This window comes from Cebus imitator, unplaced genomic scaffold (assembly GCF_001604975.1).
Source record: "Cebus imitator isolate Cc_AM_T3 unplaced genomic scaffold, Cebus_imitator-1.0 Scaffold44, whole genome shotgun sequence".
NCBI lineage: Eukaryota > Metazoa > Chordata > Mammalia > Primates > Cebidae > Cebus > Cebus imitator.
The window spans coordinates 1,056,670-1,078,950 of NW_016107359.1; the positions used below are offsets into that span (position 1 = coordinate 1,056,670).

Here is a 22,281-nt window from a genome sequence, read left to right on the forward strand (position 1 = left end):
CACAATTTGTGAATCTTTTTCTTCCCCATAAACGGATACATGTGGGCACTTTGGGCACCATCCAGGTTCTCCTTGAAGTTGCTGCGAGTCCACATGTGTGTGCGTGAGCAGTATAGCATCACTTCCTGAGTGCATTCAGAGGGCAATGTGGCATTTTAATGAGCTCTATCAAAGTGTGATTGTATCTAAAGCCCAAAAAATATAAGAAATATATCTTTTCTTTCTAATTCTTTTAACTGCTGCCAAAGCAGAGTGGAAAGATAGGCAATGGAGTCCTGTCCTCACTCTCCAGCCAGGATTCTCATAGGGTGCAAGGCCAGACTCACTTCTTCCCAATGCTAACCCATTGCTTAGGGAACGGAGGCAGTTTTCTCACAGAGCCTCTTTCTATTAACAGCAAAACTGTCTTAGCAGCTGTAAAACACTAGTTTCTAATGTCTGATAAGCATAGTGCTCAAATGCAGGCTCTGCTCTTGTCCTAACAGAATTGTCACACCAGTGAAGAACTCTGGGTTTGAAGGGAAAGTTGAGTATGTCAGAGATTGTTCTCTGTCACGTCTGGGCATTTTCTCTGCAGTCTGAGCCTGAATTGGAAGAACATCACAGATGCATGGCACATTGGACAAGGAGCACATGCATGCATTTAAATCATGTATATCTTACTTTTTTACTGATGTAATTGTGAAATATGTTCTTTTTGCATTCATAATTAGGGGGTGGAACAGATGGTGAAGGCTTAGTTTAAAATAATCTGTCATTAAAATAACCTAGCCTACTGGTAATTCTTCTCTCTAACTGGAGTTAAGTCATAGGAAAAAAGTTTGGGGTGATTTTTCCCCCTTCTGTACTGGAATGTCAAAGAAGGAACAACTAATTTCAGAGTGCTTGTATACTCACTTAAAAATTGTCCCTATCAGAGCACCATGGTAATATGTCACTCTGTGAAATTTGGCTGTACAGGAATATGCACAAAAAGGAAAACAGACAAAACTCCTTTGACAAATATAAATCCATTTAGCACAATGCATTAAACATTAGTATACCTTCAATCATGACGCTGTGGTTAGTTCCATACCCTGCAAGGAAATAACCTCATCATCTGACAAGTACCGTTAGAAGCATTTGGCTTTTGGGGTTAAGAAACTATGCCTTATACTTTATATGTTACAGTGATGTCAGGGAATATAAATTATAATTACAGGCATTATTATTCAGAGATGCTGTAACTCCTGACTTGTGTATCCAAGCCTCACTTCTTGCATGTGTATCTCACAGACTTACTGGGATATGACAAAGGAAATCTCCAATCAGCCCTGTCTGGGTAGCTAAGAACTGCTTTCAATAATAAGAAAACTGTCTTGATAAATCAGATACTTGCTTGCATTCTTTAAAACGTCTGTTTTACTGTTTCTTCTAAGATTTTGTTCTCCATCTGCTTTGAGGAAAGCAGATAGATTTCAGCATGGCTTTACAATAAATCTTCTCGAGGAGGGACTAGCATTAACATTTGTGTAGGTTCTTTTTCATCTTAATCCAACCTTAGTTAATAATCAGAAAATTCTACATAGTGAGTAAGAAGATGTAATTAACCCTTTGACCCCAGAATCTTAATTGGCGCCTGTTGAAAACAGTGGGCAGTTAAAAAAAATTAAAAAGTAGCCTGCAGTGATTGAACAGCGCAGTATATAATAGCTTTCTTGATTCAAAATTTTAAAAACTTCCACAGAACTTTCAGATTTATCACACTTGGTTTCCAAGACTAACTGACTGATTGTTTTCCTCCTCCTCCCACCTTTTTAAGATAATATCCAAATTAAACCAACCACGATGCTACCCTTCAAACTTTTCTAAGTGGCAACATACAGCTAACTATAGACAGAGACAGTCCTGAATCAGAAGGTAGTGGCTATGGGAAAAGTGACCTTGGCAATATACTTTAGACCTGATTTCATATCCCATTCTTTATTTGAAAGGTAATCAAATCTGAGATATGGACATTGATCTCAGACTATAGGTATAATTGACCAAAATGATAAGCATAAAAGTGAAAAATATGGTGAATAAACCACTTGGTGGTGGTGTGTCTGTGTGTGTTTTTGTATGTGTGTGTGTGTGTTTTACTTCTCTGATAACTAACAACTAATTTAACTAGCTGTTTTTTCCCCTACCAAATCGGCTGTTATTTTTAATTGAATTGACTGGATGTCTTTGTGTCATGTAGACATAGACTCATTTTAATCTCACCAGGAAATTGGAACATGTGTTGAAGCCTCTGTTTTTGCCAAACAAAACTGGCCAGTTTTTAGATCGCCACTGCTTAATAGCATCAGATGTTTAGCCTCCAGATATTCCTCTACCCTGCTATGGTGCCCAAACCTCCTCAAATATTTTAGTAACTACATGAAATCTGAACCTAATGTTAAAAATCACAATTCCCTTTAGTAAGGAAGTAAAGGATATGCGTAGATAGCAAGTGACACATCTATTCAGAAATAGGACTGGGTGTTTTAGAGGACATAAAAAAAATCCACTCTTTTCTAAATATCAGGAGATATCCCAGACCGTAGTAGAAATCTGTGGAATCTGAATCTGCAAATAATCTAAGTCCATAAGCTGGACTCTTCAAGAAAATAGTTTCCATCCTTATCGTAAGGATTATTGCTGAGTTTAAAATGAGGAAACTGAGGCCAGTATAAGAAAATTAAATGCCAGTTTATTCAGCTCCCGGGCAAGGTTCTATGGTCCGGAAAAAGGGTCCAGAGAAGTCGAGCTGACTTCCTGGGGCATGGGGTTTTTAGGGCTATGAGTAACAAGCAACAGCTGGGTGCTCTGACTGGCTCCAGGGGAGCGGGATTGGGATGGGGTGGGCCGTTATTGGTTGGCAGGTTGTCAGGCGGGTTTTTCTAATGCAAGAGCCGGCCAGGGTTGCATCAGCCGGGGCCTTCCAGGGGAACCGTAGGTGCAGAGTGCAGAGCCAGGTGCCGGGAGCAGAGAGCAGTGCCAAGTGCAGAGGTGGGTGCCGGGTGCAGAGTCAGGTGCCAAGTGCAGAATGGGTGGGTGTGTCCGGCCTCCTAGCCAGGCAACCAGCCTTATACTTATTAGTCATTATGGTATTTGTGATACAAGGAAAAAGGAGCACTGAGCGTGGAGGTAGAACTGGATTTCATAAATCTTGACTGAGTAGTCCTTAGGTGCTGGCTAAAGATAAATAAGGCATTGTCCCACTGTTGAGAAATTTGGTGATTCAAAAATTCTCTGGTTGGAGAACTGAATAAGCCAACCAGAAACATACAATGCCACAAATGCTTTAATAATTGTATGGGCGTGAAGAAGATTTTATCCTGGCTCTGCCACTAACTGGCTATCTGATCTTGTCCAGCCACTTAGCCTCTCTGTGCCTCAGTTTCCTCCGCTGTAAAATGAATGTTTAGAACTATAGGAGATTATCCCCACGCCAGCTTCATCAGTTCATTCTTCTGCACCCAGACAGGTTTCCAACTGTCCCTTGTGTCCTTAGAAGTTCTCCTGTGATCTGTCTTTGTGTTGTTGCTCTAATTGAAAATGACATATTAAAATTTGAGAAGATGACTTACACAGTTTTCTATGATTACGTACCAAGCCATGGCTATCAGGTCAAATGGAAAACCTAACAAGCCCTTTTATAATCTCCAAGGCAATATTCACAAAGGGGACGGTCCTAAGTCTCATGAGTCATCCTCAGGAGACATCTTGTTTGAGGTAAAGGTATGTTGAAATCAGATTCTTCCCAATCATTAGGAAGGAAATATCTCTCCCTTTGCACTGGTTCAAAGTGAGGTTCCAGTATACTACACCCTGTGCTTGAAAGGCTCTATCAGAAAAGGTTCCAGAGGGTTTGGCGTTTTGTCAAAGGTAAAGAGCCCAGTTCCCTTAGACAGTATTTTATTCCCCATAGCTGGTTCCGGGAGCTATTTCGGAGCAAAATGGCCAGGTGACCTCCTGTGGAAATAACTTGAGTACTCTTTTGCCATCCTGCTGCATGAACTCTGTCTTCCACCCACAATGGGGGGATTCTATCATTTGAACAAAAATTGCTCAAAAACAAGGGATGATGTTTAAGATGTCACAGGCTGCCTCTTAGTGTAAATATTTTAATTTTATAAATGCTGTGAATATTTGTCTTTTCATTAATTCACACATGTCAATTCAAGAATCGCTATTTTTGTGGGAAGGTAGTATAGTTAGTTAAGTCCCACTGCCAAGGTTCAAATCTGAACTGCAAACTAGGAATAGGCTTCTCACCTAACTTCCCTAATCCTCAATTGCCTTGTATATAAAATGCAGATAATAATACAATAACTTCATATAGCACTTGTGAAAATTAAGAGAGACAATATGTGCAAACTGCTTAGCATGGAATGCTTAATAAATGTAAGCTGGTATTATTGTATTACTGTGGCTAAAAGCTCATCTCTCATGTAACTTGCTCTTTAGAAGGAACAGTATAGTGTGACTTTTGAATTGTTTTCAGAACCCAAGAAATCAGAGGAGGGGCTTGGGTGTCATCCATAGTTTCTGACCAATGGAGCAGTGAAAATAGGTCAGGAAACATGAAAATCCTTTTTTTTTTTTTTTTTTTTTTTTTTTTTGAGACAGAGTCTTGCTCTGTCATCCAGGCTAGAGTGCAGTGGCATGATCTCTGCTCACTGCAACCTCCTCCTCCTGGGTTCAAGTGATTCTTGTGCCTCATCCTCCCAAGTAGCTGGGATTACAGGCGCACACCACCACACCCAGCTAATTTTTGTATTTTTTTTTTTAGTAGAAATGGGGTTTCCACCACATTGGCCAGGCTGGTCTTGAACTCCCAGTCTCAAGTGATCTGCCCACCTCAGCTTCCCAAAGTGCTAGGATTACAGGCACAAGCAACTGTATTCAGCAGAAAATCCAAATTTTATATATCCATACATATGTGTGTGTGTATGTATATTCATACACACACACACGGCCCCATATACATACATATATAAGAAATCAGTATTTTAGGAGAGTTAAATTATTGCTAGGATTTGAGGAGGCAAATATTTCTAACTAAATTTACACACTTCTTCCACCTTTCTATATTTTACAAGTTATGTCATTAATTTAGTGTTTTCACATATCTTGCTCCTAGCATGGTTTTCCTATATTTGCAAATTCACAGACTTTTTAAAATACCACTCATGTTTTAAAACTTTTTTTCCCGGACAAGCAGCACTTGTGCAATGTATCTTGTTAAAAATAAATATAAAGCAAAACAGAAGACATGGGAATGACGGAGGGTGTAAGATGCACTGGACTGCAAGGATTTGAAACAAATTTATTCTCAGTTTGAATGCTATATTGCAGTTGGAGTTCATGATGATTTACATCCTTCATCAAACTGAAAATGCAACCCTCAGTTTGGAAAGTGGACTGAGGTTTTAGGAGTTACAGATAATGTGTAGCATCCTTTTTCTTTCTTTCTTTTGTTTCCATTTCAGGAGTTGTGATAGAAACTAGAACTGATGCTATAAAACTTGAATAGAGAGTTTTGCAAAATAGGATTACAGTTTGTAAGATTGCAGCTCATATACATTCTCCCTTAATGTATTGGCTTTTCCTGTTGTTCTAACACAGTGGGCACTGGGAGTAAGGAAGACATAATTCCTTATTAATTAGCAAATTGTTGATGTTCATAGTGGTTCAAGTAGTGATTTTTACCTGCTCTTGATATAGGAAGCCTTTTTTCTTTCATTTCATTACGATCTTCATTCCTGTTCAACTATTTAATGGAGAATCTTGCTGATTTAATCTCAGTGCCCAGTGAATCCAAAAAAATAAAGGCAACATGTCATAAAATCAGCATGACCTTATTTTGTACATGAATGTAATGTATCTTGATCAAAATGACAGAGATATAAGTCCCTAAAGTAAAAGAAAGCTTTCAGTCTTAATTCAGACTTGTAAATTGTTCATGTATAATGCAATACTAAATGATCTTAGGACTTTCATTAAACACAGGGAAAAAATGGTCTTAAATTCAGTATGGCCAGGCGTGGTGGCTCATGCCTGTAATCCCAACACTTTGGGAGGCCAAGGTGAGCGGATCACCTGAGGTCAGGAGTTTGAGACCAGCCTGGCCAACATGGTGAAACCCCGTCTCTACTAAAAATACAAACATTTGCTGGGCATGGGGAGCACGTGCCTGTAGTCCCAGCTACTCAGGAGGCTAAGGCAAAAGAATTGTTGGAACCCAGGAAGGCAGAGGTTGCAGTGAGCTGAGATCATGCCAATGCACTCCAGCCTGGGAGACAGAGCAATACTCTGTCTCAAAAAAAAAAGAAAAAAAAAAAATTGATGTATTGCTTTTTCTCAGTTGTCTTACTAATTAAATCTGCATCCTTTATATTTATTAATCTATTTATGTGTTTATTTTTTTCCTGCAGTCCCTGGATGGCTTTGTATTTGCACTAAATCAAGAAGGAAAATTTTTGTACATTTCCGAAACAGTCTCCATCTACCTAGGCCTCTCACAAGTAAGTAAAACAATTTTAGATTCTTAGCAGTGATTATGAAGCCTTCTTCAGCCTCATGCTTTTCCTTCTTCAAGGAATATGCTGTTTAGCATGAATTATCAAATTTATTATTTAATGGCTTTACCCAACTGTTATCTCAAAGTCACTGAGAAACCTGTGTGTCAGTGTTGAACATTCAGAATAAACTTGTGCTCAAAAACTTCAGTTCCCCTCCCCACCCCCCAAGGATCATTATTAATTTATTGAGAACAAATGAAGTTTCTTCCCTTGGTTGTTTTGAACTTTGAAACCTCTGTGCCCAGTAGGAGAGGGACATACTAATAGTGCTTCCCTTGTGTCCTATTACTGGATGTTTATGGAGTACCCTGCATTATCCTGGGAGCTGACACAATGGCAGGAGTCATTTGGAGTCAAGAAATGCTGAAAGAGACCATTAAAATGTGTTGCAGGGAGGGTTCCAGCAAGGATATATTTTGCTGCCTTTGCAAATGCTTCCTAACGCTGAAAGATGATTTCATAAAATAAGATGGCTTTTCATTATTTGCCATTTAATTACTCACATGTGTTTTTCGGAGGGTAAAAGAAAAGAAAATGGAGGCTGATGGGCCACGGACAAAATCCTGGATGTTACTTCTCAATATTCCTCTGGAACACAAAAATTTCAGTTCTAGTGAATTCCAAGATGTGGGCTGCATCTAATGAATGCCAAAATATCCTGAAGCAAGGTTTGCAATTCAGCTAATTATCCAGATGTTTTCTCCATAGAAATGCTGAACATCTGGGCATTTGCACCCATACAGGTGATTGGCTAAGTTTGACCCCTTTCATCTGGTGGTTTGGCATGAGGAAAACACAGCCCTCAGTGGGAGGGTTTTTGTGTGTGTGTGATGATCTGCCAAGCTGGATAATCTACTGCTCATTCAGTTGCCCCTTGAAGCTAGAGATAGAGATAAGATTTGTCTCTCTCCTTTAAAGCAGGACCCGCCCCAGACTCGTTGCTTCTGAAAGTTGGCACAGCTCTAAGGAGACATCCAGCACGGCTGGACCCTTTTGGCTGTTAGTGAGTTTGCCGGGTAATAGCTAAATCAAGAAAGGCATTGGAAAATAATAGAGAGAGAGATTTGGCATGTGAGGAGGCTTGGGGAAGGAGGTGAAACGCTGCCAAATTTGATTATTTACTGTTGAGAATCCAGACGAGGGTCTGGTCTGTTAATGCTTCTTGAAGAACATGCAAGCTCTCAGCTATAGTGTATGCAGTAATTCTACTTTATGTGGACTTTAGCAAACCAAATGATAGAAACTGAGCTTTTATCAGCTGGGTATTAGTGTTCTTGTATCTTGTTTAAAGATCTGGTTTTGTAATAGCCTTTAATAGACTTTAAGCCTTGTCTTAATCTGTCTGGGACCTAGTATTGAAAATCTTCAGTTCCGAAATTGGTGAGCCACCATGTTGTTACGTTGTTATTACCACATAGAAGTGGAAACACCACTGTTTGTTGTTCTGCAATGCCCGTATTCATCTGTTTATTCGGAGTATCCAGCAAAGTTTAATAAGCCAGTAAAGAAGAAGGATGAATAATTAGTTTAAGCAGGTAAATGCTAATTAGGGAACTCCTGAAAAGCATCCATTATATACTAGCTCAAAACACATTTTACAGCCCTGGTTAGTGGTGTAATCCAAATTCTGTCAAGGCAACTGCATTTTCTGTAATTGAGATGTGTATGTTTGCTTTGCATAACAGATGGCTCTGTATGCTTAGACTGATAGCTAGGAAAATAATAATTGCATTATTCTGGCCAAAAGAATATTAGCTCTTGGGTTTTGGCCATTTCAGTCAGTCCTCCTGCCAGCACAGCATATGCACATATATGGATTGGATTTTCAAGGAAATTGATGCATCTGGAATAGTGCGGCCATCTGAAATATCATCTGTTCAAGAAAAATTTGGCTTTAACCCTATGCTGGTTTCTCCTTAAAAGTATTTTATTTAGCTGCTTTTCTACTGTATCATCAAGTAAAATCTGAGACAAATAATTGAGGTTTCTGTGAAACAAAGCAGCTGTGTAGACATGGTATAATATCTGGCAATTTCTGTGCAATCAGTCCCTGCTTTTATATATAATGGATTTTAAAGCACGTACCAGTAGTCAGCATCTTGAGTTATTCAGGGGCATTCCCTGGCCAAAATGTGCCATTGCCTTTTCCTCTGGTGGATGTGTTCAGTGTTGGCAGAAACTGTCAAATATGCAGGTAGAGGCTGTGAGATAGGAGATAGGGGCCTTCATTTGGCAGCACTATGCAACTGAAGTGATGAGGGGTCAGTCGGTAGAAAGTGATTTTTGTATATACCAATTTATCTATTTAGAGTTCAGAGCTAAAGCTTAAGAATAGTTCTGGATTAATATGAAAATAATCTGATAAGAACATTGTATATTTTTAAATGCCCGAAGCATGAGGGGAAAAAAATCTATGCTAAAACTCCGGAAAGGAGTTTTCCGCGCACACACGCACACACACACACACACACACACACACACACACACCCTTCATTAAGTGCAAACCAAACGCTCTGCTTGTATTCTACAACTTTGGCTAAGTGGTTATTCCATCAAATTCTGGACAGTGATAAGGAATCTGTAAAGTTATGGTCCCTCCTTTCCTTTTCAAATAGTTTTGTTAAATAAAGACAACGTGCAATTGTCATCAAAGACTTCTCTAGTGAAATTGTTAAGGAGGACCATGAGCATGTTGGTTTGGTACAGAGCATAGCTATGTCTGTATTTCTAACTCTCAAGATATCCCTCCCTCAGTTTTATTTTCTTTCAATGTGTATATAAATATGGTGGCTTTAAAATGGCTTATGCTCAGGAAAGAATTAGGATTTTTTGGGGGGGTTCACAAGAAAACAAAATAGGGAAACTTCTGAGCTCTGTTGTGTGGCATGGGGATAGAGACAGCCAGAGTGGATTTTCTCTTTGACATTTCCTTGAGTGGGACAGCTCCTGGTGTCCAGGGCATGTGTGTGCCGGGTATTCTCTTTAAAGTATTGGCATCTTGTTGTAATTATGGGAATGAGTGAATGATGATGATTTCTGAACTTCCTCAACAGTCCTCTTGATATTGTGGGATACACACACACACACACACACACACACACACACACACACACACACACACACACACACCGAGACAGAGAGAGAGGGGAGAGGGGAGAGGGGAGAGGGGAGAGATGTATATATTTAACCTAACAACATCCAAGAAGTGCTTTCAGGTTATAGACATATGCTCTGTTGACTTGCTTTCCTGTATAAAAATGATTCCCAGTTACTCACCAAGAGTCCTTATATTAAAGGAAGATTCCTACATACTGATGCTGAATCTTGCTTGCATGGAGACTGAATAACTTCTTACATTTGGTGATGGCATTCAGCGCTGTTCAAGACAGCTCTGCTTTCTAGCTATAATGGAACAGGCAGAAGTGAAAATGAAAGAAAACAGAATGGGTTCCCTAACACCAAAAATGTAGCAATGATATATAGCCAGCTTTTATGAAATCTCTTCCAAAATGTAAGGGGCTTAATCTCCAGAGAATCCAAAAGAGACTTTACATGATAAATAAAAGTATTTCTAGTTGATATAGGATTTAAAGCTTAGAGAAATATTTATTTGTTGGCTTATACTCTCCTCTTTCCACAAAGGATTTGAAATAGCTTACATAAACACATATGATAAAAAATAATGTCAAAATAGAACTAGGGAATAAGGAAAAGAAGATAAGCGAAAATAGGTAAACTGTTACCACATAGTATAAAAACACAAAAAAAAAGAGAAAAAGAGGCTCATAAAAAGACCATTTATTACAGATGGTCTTTATTAAAGCTTCAGATTTAGCCATGAGCTTCATGGTAACCAAAGCAAAAAGGGAAATACAATCAACCATCAAAAATGAAAAACCATTGTTTCTTAATGAAAGCAAAGTTTTTCTGGGACTGAAATCTGAAAATCTAACATAGGATTTTGGTAGAGCTAACCTGTAGATTATGACACTGGTATGCTTCCACTGGAGTCCACATTCACAGCAAGACTGTCATGATCCACACAGCAAACACAAAGACCCAAATTACAAATCTCAGAAGCAGACAGAAGCCCACTGCCCGCCAGCCGTAGCTGTGCAGAAGACCATTTGGAGAGTGACATTCGGTTCCTGCATCCACGCCTCACAATAGCCCTGGCTCATTTGGTGGTTTACATGGTTTCAAATCGACTGTCCTTCACCCATACTTACATCCTGCATTTTCTTCTAAATCCTCCTGAGAAATCGAACATTATAGTTGCCAGAGGCAGAGGACATGTAACTCAGTTAACCAGATAATACAACTGGACTCACATCTTCTGAAAACATTTTTTTCTGGAAAATGAGATGAGACAGGATAATTATAATGTGCACCTATGCCAGCAAAGTGCTTTCAAGTTAATACAGGGTCCTGTTTACAACAAAGTGAGACCCAGAGCAAGCCAGGAAATTTGCACATTTGCATGGGGTGATATCGTTAGAAAATACCCTACGTGCCAGCTAAAGCCTCTCTTGAAATGTGTTATAATCACCCCCCACTACCTCCAGTCCCCTCATGCACATAATGAGTCACTTCCCTTTTTCTCACCAAGTCCTCACCCTTATATAAAGTATTTCCTGGCTATTGTGAGCTAGCCAGAAGGTAGCTGCAGACAAGGTTACAAATTGGCTTGATTCAAGGCAGCTTGCTGAAAGGGGCAGGGTGGCTGCAGATATAATAAGAGTTAATAGAGGTGAAGGTGAAAGGGGGTAAGTGGTTGTTTTAAATTTGGGCTTTTTTTTTTTAAGCCATGCAGATATATTTGCCGTAAACTCCTTTCCCTATCCTGTTGTTCATCTCCATATTTTAGATTTCTCTGCATTTGTTATATAGAATGGCAAATAAAATTACAGCTACAGCACACAAGTACAAGGTCAAATAAATGACAGAGCTCAGTCTATTTGTGAAGCTATTCTGAAAGAGAACCATGGTGCCAAATGTGGTTTATTTGAATAATAAAGAAGAATTAGATTCCCCTGATAACTTGGCCGAGGGCCAATAAATCACTGGAGGTTAAAGATGCTTTGCAACTGCCATGTCTTTCTTTTGCTTTTCCAAAGTGCAAACCTCACTCTTCCATTCTGTGTTTTTCAATGCAAATCAAGTTGAGGTTAGTATGTGGCTAATACTCTCACTTCCATGCTTGTAAAAGATATATATATTTCTTTAGTGGGGTGAAAAAAAGAAGACATTAGCTTTCCTTACAAGTTATTACTCTTGTTTGGCATCATCACATCCTGGAGCTGGAATATAAAGACACAAAAGGTATTTCAACACAGCAGAGGGCTTAAAATGATGGAGCCAACTGTTAGCATTTTTGCAGTTGGTGTTCTAAATTTATTCAATGCTAGGATAACCTTTTAATAAATGAAAGCAAATACTGTTTTATGCTCCCCCCTTTTCAAGTATTTCAAGTGGACACATCTTAATTTTTAAAAAAGAAGGAAAATATATAATTTTCTGCAGCTTGTGACCCCCCACCCCAACTAGCAAGTCCACATTTTTCTCATGTACACTAATCATAAAAAGTTCATCACTTCTGGGTGTAACAGAGAAAAATGCCCTTTTGAATGTGGAAGCTCTCAGGGTTTGGAGACTATTGAGAAAATATAAGTATCAAAATAATTCAGAAACAGTACAAGGCACAGTGGCACATTATCAATTTACAACATTTAAATTGATAAATGCTTGGTGGTGAAGGCCTACAAGGGCACTTTGAAAAGCAAATAGCGACCTGGTGAAGAAATTGATTTTTCCCCCCCGAAAATGACTGCATGATGCATCATTTGACTGCATGCTGTCCGAGTGCTTGACAGAGATAATCTCAGCAATCCCACGGGTGACCTTATCGTTCTCACCAGGGCAACTTTGTCTACGTTCTGACTTTGTGCATGTCAAGGTTCCTCCCGGCAGGATCCTTGGGGGAAAAAGTTCCTCTGTTCGATCCAGATATTGAACTGCTCGTTCTTCACCCTTTTCCTTCCACCCCACCCTTCCAAATAGGCAAACACGCCTCTTTATTTCATCCATAATTATGAATGAGCCAAGCAGAGGAATATAGCTCTGTGCTTTGTATCTTTGTTGAAGCTCCTAATACCTTTTAGTTCATAGTTCTTAGGTGATAATCTATATTGGCAGGGATCTTTTTATCAGAAAGAGTAGGAGAATTCCCTGATGTTCTCCTGTAATGCATTGCCACCTTGAGCAGAATGGAAAAAGCTAACCAGTTTCTTTCTTCTCTGTACTTGCAGGGTGTTTTTTTTTCTCCCTCCCCTATCATCTTTACATAGAATCCTTCTGAAACGCTCTTAAGTCATACATGTCAGTATCTAATAATATTGTTCTCTCGCAATCCAATGACTTAAGGTATTTATCTTATAACCTTAAACTTATGTAACAATGACATAAAGCCCAGGTAGCACGTCACCTGTCCTATTTGGTTTTGAATCCCAATGGCAGCCTCTTTGCAGAGATTCGATAGAATCCACAGGGCTTCTTCAGGACCATTGGTGTTTGGAAAGTATTTTTCTTCCACAGAGAAATAATCAACCATTTTTTTGCTTAGAATTTTTCCGTTGATGTATATGAATGCGTGTATGTGTATGTCTGTTGATCAGTAATCTTCCTGCCACACAGCTTGTCGTTGATAATTACAATTCTTGATTAGCCACTTCTTGAAAGCAGCAAATACCCTGCCAGGTTTGGCACCCTGGAGCTCTGGTCCCCACTGCCTCTGACACCCTCAGTTCACCATATTCAACCCCTTTTACCTCCTTCTTTCATCCACAACATTAATTCTGAGTGAACAAGACGTGCTTCCTTGCTTTTGACAAGATTTGCTGCAGTCTCATGCGACAAAAACCCAACACTCATTCCAGATTCAGAAAGTAGGATTTATAACAGCATTTTAATTTAATGTTGGATGTCGAACATATAAAGAGATCACAGTAGTACTAGAGCTGAAAATTGATGCCTTTTTTATTAGTGTCCTCTCAGAAGTGGGTGAGACGCTGTTTGTGCAATGGAGCACAGAGCAGCACAGTCAGATGAATGAGGATATGCTATCTGCAAGGAATCATATTTCAAGCCACTGTCGGCCTCTATTGATGTGCTCAGAGTTGAAAGGTTATGCTAGTAAATGCCATCCGAATTTCCAGCATTAGAAATCGGTAGAATAATCTGCTGGCTGTCACTTTATGCTCAGCTTAAATGCACTGCATAGGGATGTTTTACTTATTTTAACTCCAAATTAATTTCTTATTACTAGCACATTTCCTTCTCTTCTCATGCTTTCATCAGTGTTCAAATGGGACTGATTTTTAACAGGTCTTCAGAGTAGGCCACTATCTGTGAAAGAAAATGAAAGAAATGCGCGTCATTCTACGTGAGAATCGTGTTATTCTTATTTATTCCTTTGAACATATTTTTCCAGACAGTGAGGCTAAAACACAGGAAGTTTGTGCACAGGGAGCTTTTCTTCTTAGACTGAATCATGGAATCTCAGGATAATTCAAGATAAGCTTACCATTTTCAAAAGTATGAATCAAAGCCCTACTTTGCTTCTTAATTTCTGGAGTTTAAGTGAGCAAGGAAAAAAAGGAAGATGGAGTATTCTTCATTTTGCAGATGAGGAGATCTAAAGTCAGAAAAAAAAATGCTTCATAAGGAGCTAGCTCATTTTATTTGTGTGGATTAAACAGTATTTCCAGATTCATTTTGAAGTAGAGAACTGAGCAAAAGTAAGATTAAGAAAATTTAGTCATCATTCTAAGTCCGTAATTTATTCATTTTTAAATAATGAAACGGTGTTTTTCTGAATTAACCCATGTATTATTCATGCAGGCATTGGCAATGTAATGTCCCTGGTTTTCTGTAAAGCAATATATATTTCTTTGCCTGACAAGCAGTATTTTCTATATGGTATTAATTTAATGGCTTATTTTATTATGCAAAGTTAGAAAGTAAAGATAATTTCTGTCCATAATGTGGTGCTTATAGAGGCAATATATGCAAAATAATCCCTCTACACTTAAGCCAGCCATCCTTTCTCAGTTAGCCTGGACCCTGTAAGAATGATGAGTGAATACAAACTGCTCATATGAAGAATGAGAAATAACTTGACCTTCTGGGAAGGAGGTCATAAAATCATTAAATTCATGTGAAATCCAAATTTCATTTCTATAAACACATTCAATCTATATTGGGTTTTAGCTCTTACATAAGAAGATATGATTTTCTTGACAGAAGTAACATGGCAACAATTTCACTGATAATTTCAGTAGGGCTATAATAAGGAAATTGGCTTTAGATTTTTGTGTAAGTTCTGGAACTAGGCTGGTAACCTGAAAATTGGTGTCAGTTTTACACAACAAATGCCCTATGGCTTTTTATCTTTCATCCTCACTCCCTTCTTTGGAATGACAGTCCAAAGATGTAATCTCTTTTTCTTAAAATCATCATTGTTAAAAAGACTGATAGCAGCTGAATTATTTAAAGTATCTTTTAGATGCATTTTTGTGTAAATATGTGTTTATTCACATGCCTATATATGTTTATAAATGCATACAATTGGTTTCTTTCTGATATGGTTTTCGTGCCTACTGCATTTTTATCTACAGATATAAATAATTTCCAAAATGATTCACTAAAGCAGCAAACCAGGTTTTCCTTTGGGTGTCTCTTCCTCCTTTCAGGCTCCTACAGCTGCAAATTTACCACATTCAATAATAAGACAAAAACTTTCCCTGATGCTGTTAATTTTTAATGTGCTGGCAGATTAAATCTATTACTTACAATAACTATGGAAACTTTTTGAGAGCAAGAGAATGTATGCAGAAAGAAGTTTTCCCTGGGAAGGAAAAAATGTGGCCGAAGATTGTATGTTTTCAGGGCAATTCAAGGCCCTTGGCAGAGGTGACATAAATGCCTCTGGGCCATGTGTGGGTTTTGGTGAATCTAGGAAGTATGTCAGTAATAGGCATTTGAGTATCAGGTAAAGAATTACAGACGCTGCTTAGATTTGCATCTAGGTTTTGGAGAAGCAACCTTTATAGTAAGAAACCTCCTGCCTCTTGGCCTTCTTTCACCAATGGAAACATTGTTTTAGGACCACAGGTAATCCTGTTAGCACTGCTTTGCCATTGAAACAATTAAAAAAGTGTTTTTTTCACTAGGAACACGCTAAGGCTTTAAGGAACATACACATAGGGGATGGCTTCATGGACCTCTGAGTTTTATTATACTATAGCCTTTACCTTCAGGTGTTTGTTCCTACTCTTCTTTCTTCAATACTTCTTTCTGGTTAATCAAAGTCCCTAATTAAACCTGGCATTTATTAGGAGCTTAAAAAACATTTGTACTAAATGTGCTTGTCCTTATAAATAGGAGAGATGCAGAAATATTTCCAGAAAATGTGAATGAAAGTGCTAGCTGAGATCTGGCTCTTTACCATAAAATATACAGCCTTGCTTTGCTTTAAGAAATGTGAAGGCTAAAAACCTGCCAGATGACTAAATAAGAGATTATTTGCATTATAATACAGATGGGGTATTTGTGTTGCTTTTAGTGGTGAGTTCCTTTTTTACCTTTAAATGTCTATCAGAGTTGTTATCTAATCTACAAAGTCAAAGGGGAGTGAAGGAGAGAGAGGCATAAAAATTAAAGTATTCAGTAGCATTCCGTTTTAAGATCAATCAGAAATGAGGATGGAAAATGAGGTTGTGTTGGCAGACAACTTTTTAAGATCCCTCCTAGTAAGCACAGATCTCCTTAGCCTTGGTTGCCAAGTGCGGTGGAAATGTTGCTTGCAACTTGGTTGTCTGGAAGAGGAAAACATGATCCGACTGTTCACTCTAGCTGTCCAGGGTCACTTCAAAGTGCTGTGCAGCAGAGGTTTTGCATGCCTGTGATGTCCTATCTACATATCTGTGTGAATTAGAAAAGTCTACACATCCCTGAGGACAGACAATGCAAATTCAAGGAAAATAAGAGGTGAGACCGTGAACCAATTCCCTGAAATAATAATAAAAAAAACCCCATAATTTTTCCGGTTCATTAATTAAAATTGACGTTGCCGGGTTTGCAAAAACCAAGAAAGGACTGTGCCATTCCACTACATTTCAAAAGCTTTTCACTTGAGCAGACAAGTAAATCATGCAATTACTGGGACTCATTCAACTCTTTAGTAAAAACACGGGCCTGCAACCTTGGCTGTAGCATACATGGAAATTAGAAGAGTTGAACTGAAGATATTTCTAAAATGTCACAACTGCTCTGTGACATTGGATGATATGTTTATCCTTTCATTATCACTTAGAACACCTGGGGCGGTGCTCAGGAAATCAGATAGTGCCTTTTAAAATAATTATAAAAGAAGCATAGATTAGCAGGCTGAAGGGAAAACAGACAATCCTGAATCATGACGTTACTAATTTTGAGCTGTTTGGGGGCATCAGCTTCCAAGTCACAACAGTGTAATAACTGACTGCAACTGTCAGCAGTACTGAGGAGAGACGGTGCCAAGTATGAGTATTTCTAAAAAGCAAATGTTTCCTGGAGATGCGATCCAAGCATTCAAATTCTGTTTATAAAATTAAGACACTCCGTTGGTGGTGTTTCCTATTGTCAGTTTCTGGTTGGATCCTTTTGTCTGTTAGACATTCAGTCTTTGGAAAAGCAGGAGAAAGAGCTCTGGACTGGGATCCAGGAGACCTGGTTCTGGTCTTGCCTCTGCTGCTAGTCAGGCCAGTGACGTTGGAGCAGCCTGAATCTTCATTTTTCTTAAGTGTGAAATGAAAGGGCGGTTTCTCAGGCTCCTTCTTCTTTAAAATGTGTGCTCTCTGCAGTTCATCCAACGCTGGACATTTTTTCGTAAGCACTAGGGTAGGGCTGGGGGAGGGGAGCCTGGCGAAGTAGGCTATTTTATTTTTAACCTTCAAAGGAATTTAGTTGAGCAGATGCTACCCTGAACTAGTCAGAGTAGAAAAGAAATGATACGGCTTTTAAAGGGCACATCTAGCATATCTACTGGAGTAAAGTAATTCTGGCAATGCTTCAAAGGATATAACTTTTGATGGTAAAGTAGGTAGGCTATGGAATGAAATCACATATGGCAGGCTGTCAAAGTCTCCTACACTTTCAGTACATTTATATAAGTGCAAATGGAGGCTGCTTAGATGGAGTCCCTAACAATTTCCTGCTAAGACTGCTTTCAGATTATCTGATATTATTTGACTAAATTATCTCTGTAGAAGCTGAGGACAACTTTTATGATCAAATATTTTGAAATTAGTTTTCCTCGTTGGCAGATTATCTGAAATATGAATTGCTCTCGTTTGAGCACTTGAAATTGAAAGGCTTTTGGTAATGGCAATTATATAAAAACAAAGGTACTGAAGTGCTGTATATCATGCTGAAGGGGATATGTTTATAGGTCAGTGATGTCAATAACTGGAGTTCTCACAGATACCTCATCGTTACCCTTTTATTGTGGGCTAATGCAAAGGACAGACTGACTTTGTTTTTTCACAAGGGTATTTTATTTTCTAGAGTAAATACTGATTTTATTGACTCTAGACACTTATACATCATCAATTCATATTTATTATATTTCACAAACCTTTCATAGGGTGTCGGAGGATCTAAAAAGTGGTAAATACACAGCAAATATATCAAATTCGAACTCATTCTGAGGTATTATTCTCACGATTGACTGGTGCACTCCTGATGCCCTCTCTGTCAGGTATTTCACTCATTCTGTAAGCCTTATCTGTTCATGTTTATAGCCTCCTAATTAACAGTAATTATAATTAACTTTTTTTAATTTAAAAGTTTATTTTAAAAGGCTTTAGAACAAGAAAGAAAGGAAAGTACATTTGGAAGAGGCCCAAGCAGAGGGCTTAAAGAGCAAGTGCTCTAGCTAACATTTATGAAGCTATTACTCTGTGCCAGGCACTGTTCTAAGTACTTTAAATCAATTAAGGTTTGTAGTCCTAATTATTGTTACGTACAATTACAGTCTCCATTTTATAGATAAGAAAACTGAGGCAAAGAGGTTAAATAACTTGGCCGAGGCCATACACTGAGGAAGTGGCAGAACTAGGTTTTAAACCCAGCCCACCTGACTCCAAAGCACTCATGTTAACCAGTAATGCTAGTTACCTCTGGACGGTTTTACGTAATTGGCATGTTTAATTATTCGTTTTATGTGTTAAGAGAAACTGAGACATGGTACAATTAAGCATCCTGCTCAGAACCATAAAGTAGTTATTCTCACAATGTTAATGGTGTAAATGAACTTCTGAAAACATCAGTAAAGTTATAGAGATATACCTGAAACTTCAGACACTCAACATTATTAGAAATATTCCAAGATTCAATAGTAGTCCCAACCAATCAATGAAACAGATCCAAAACCAGGGTTCCCATGACACTAATTACACTTTTTTTTCTTCTTTTTTTTTTTTTTTTTTTGAGACATTCTCACTGTGTTGCCCAGGCTTGAGTGCAGTGGCATGATCTCAGCTCACACAACCTCTGCCTCTCAGGTTCAAGCAATTCTCCTGCCTCAGCCTCCTGAGTAGCTGGGACTACAGGCGTGCGCCACCACACCTGGCTAATTTTTGTAATTTTAGTAGAGATGGGGTTTCACTGTGTTGGCAAGGATGGTCTCAATCTCCTGACATCATGATCTGCCTACCTCAGCCTCCCAAAGTGTTGGGATTACAGGTGTGAGCCACCACACCCAGCCGACACTCACCACACTTTTAGTTATATCCATGCATGCTGGCATTCAGCTACTAGTTGCTGAGTGACTTACGTGTCCAAAAACTGTGCTGGAAACTGAGGCTATTAACAACTAAGGCATAGTTCCTGCCCTTAGGGAGCTGGTGTCTGCAAGATGCCTTAGACATGGCAGCCAAGCTACAATGACCTGAGTAAGTCTCACATATTTTAGTGAATACTGAATGTCATGGTCACAATAGACAGATCCACTACAAGTCATGAAAACAGAATGTGGATGACTAACTCTGCCTGGAGAAATTTTCAAAGAATTTACTGAAAAAAAAGTAACGCTTTCAGTCAGCGCTTGAAGGGCATTTTCCTTGTAGGAAAGGGGCGCGTGGTATTCCAGGCAAAGGGAGGCATATATACAAAGCTATTTTTTTATGGGAGAGATGAGTCTGGAAAGTTAGGACTGGGCCAATTTGGAAAGGTATCAGAGTAAGCTAAGGAAATTGGAATTTTTCCTTTAGACCCTTGGGAGCTGTAAAATATTTTAAAGGGGAAAGTGCAATATTAGATCTGTGCTTTAGGGAAAAATATAATTCTGGCTAAAGAGAAATGGACGTCAGAAAGCATCCTCCAATTAAAAGACTGATAAATAGTCCAGAAAAGAGGTGAAAGTGATTACATTAGGGCACACCAGTGGAAATAAAAGAAGGGGGTGGATTTGAGAGACCCTTTTCTGGTAAGATCGATGCTGTGGTGACCAATCAAATGTGGTAGAAAGCAAGAAGGAAGTACATTTTTAAAACTTAGTTTTGATTTAGACATGTGGCATTTGAGAAGCTCATGGGACATCTGTTGAATGGACAGGCTTCAGAGCTCAAGAGAGACGCTGGGTTCAAAGTTCCCGGTTGGGAAGTGGTTAGCATATAAATTATACCTGGGCCCAAAGGAGTTAGATGAGATTACCAAGAAAAGCCTGCAGTTTAAGAAAGAGGGAATATGTGCTGCTGAGAGCAAACCTGAGAAAACCTGTTTACTGAGAGGCAGAGGAAGGGAAGGCGGCAAGCATATACAATGCAGCACAAATGATCAGAAAGCAACTTGGCCAGTATTCTCCTCAGGAAGAACCCTGAGAAGTTGTCATTAGGAAAGGCAAATGAAAAGGCTTTCAGAAAGAATGTGGTCAAGTGTCCAAAAGCTAAAGTATTATAAGGAAAGATAAAAAGCCATCAGACCCATCAGTTCCAAGATTTCCGTGATTTGACTGTCATCTGGTAGCAGTAGTGAAGACGGGCCCAAAGACAGTGGCTTGCGGGGCCAGAAGTCCAAATGTATTCAGCAAATTTTGGCCTCTCTTCCAAGCTGCTTGGTGGCAAAGAAAGGAGGTGAGGTACGTGGAGGGAGCAAGGGGAGAGAAAAAGTAGCTTGAGGGAGAGAAGGTGTTGATGGATCCCATTTTTAAAGTGAGGCAACTTTAAGTGGAGAATCTGGGGTGTATAGAAACATATATTTAAAGACTCAAGAGAGGGATCCTCATCGAACCCAGGTCTCAGAAGAATAAGCTTGATCGTGTGAAAGGGGTGAACCTAAGAATAAATTAGGGTTATCTCTTGCTCATTTTCTGAGGAGTAGATGGGGAATGGACTTTGGAGGTGGGAGGCGGAACGGAGACAGACCAGTTTTGAGCTCAGGGTGGCCCTCACCCTGGTAAAGGTAAAAGCAGAAGAATATGTAGTGTGCTTTGCTGGGATTGGTCAACCTTGGTCCATGCAAACAGTGGTGGAAAGGACAAGGACGCTGAATTACCAGTGATGCCAGCCAGGAGGAAAGCTCAGAGCAGGAGAGGCCAGTCACAGGGCAAGGCCAGAATAATTCTGACTCTTTTCTACCAAACACGTTGGGAGGTTCTGCCCCGAGACAAAACTCCTGGGAGATTCTAAGGAGAGTAATGGATTCCACTGCAGACCACCACATCATGCAATTAACTTTTACCATTTAACATAGCTTGTTAACCACTGGTGTATAGTTGACTTCCCTTTAGCTTTCGACTGTTAACTGATTATCGAGTCCACAAACACTGCCAGAATCCAAGATTTGTAGATTGTATTTGGCGTTCCCATTTTTAACATCTGATCATATGAGTAGAAAGGAAAACATTGAGAAAGTATTTTCTGAAATATTTTAGACTTTAAAACCCTCACTTCCTTTTCCGTGATCCTTAAACCACATATAAGCAGCCCATATGAAGAATAATTTTGGCAGGTCTCTCATTTAATGTGTAGGTTTTCTAGTTGTTCCTAACATTTCTCTGAATGCTGAGGTTCCCACATTCCTTTTCTGCCTGGTTTGTGTCTCTGCACAATTAGAACATAAGTGGTAAAAAGAATATTCTTTTAGAGGTACAATGTCTAAGGATGATACAGTCCTTCAGTGAGCCCTTGGTAAGAGAAATCATTTGTTTGTTTTGTTGTTTGGAATTTATTTTATGGTGAAAAATTTGTAAAGGCCTTTGGGATTTTAAAATCTATTTCTAATTGTTCTTTTGAACGGAAATGATTATAAAATAGAAAACTATTTAATAATTATAACTACATGCATCTACTGTAGTGATGATTTGGTTCACATCAAAGTAGATAATGTAGAACATGTACATTTAAGACCTTGAGTTTGAGTATGTGTCTCAATATTGCTTTCATTTCCTGAGAAACAGAAAATGGAAGGAAAGAAGAATGAGAGAGGGTGAATGGAGAGAGAGGAAACTAGGAAAGAATAAATATATTTGTAGCCCCCCTCTCCCACCCTCTTTGTAGCCACCTCAACCCTTAGGTTGCCAAATACAAACCTGTAGCAAACTGGATTTTACAAATATTTAAATGGAATGTGTAAAGTAAGCCATGATCTACGC

At 39.0% G+C, this 22,281-nt stretch overlaps 1 protein-coding gene across 3 annotated transcripts in view; it reads left to right on the forward strand.

Moving 5' to 3' along the window:
• Positions 1-22,281, forward strand: part of NPAS3 (neuronal PAS domain protein 3) — an 853,232-nt gene that overhangs the window by 603,220 nt on the left and 227,731 nt on the right. For all 3 annotated transcript variants that reach the window (XM_037737870.1, XM_017526774.2, XM_017526776.2), the window contains one exon: positions 6,444-6,533. In XM_037737870.1, coding sequence (XP_037593798.1) covers positions 6,444-6,533 — 90 coding nt within the window. The remainder of the gene's footprint in view (positions 1-6,443; positions 6,534-22,281) is intronic.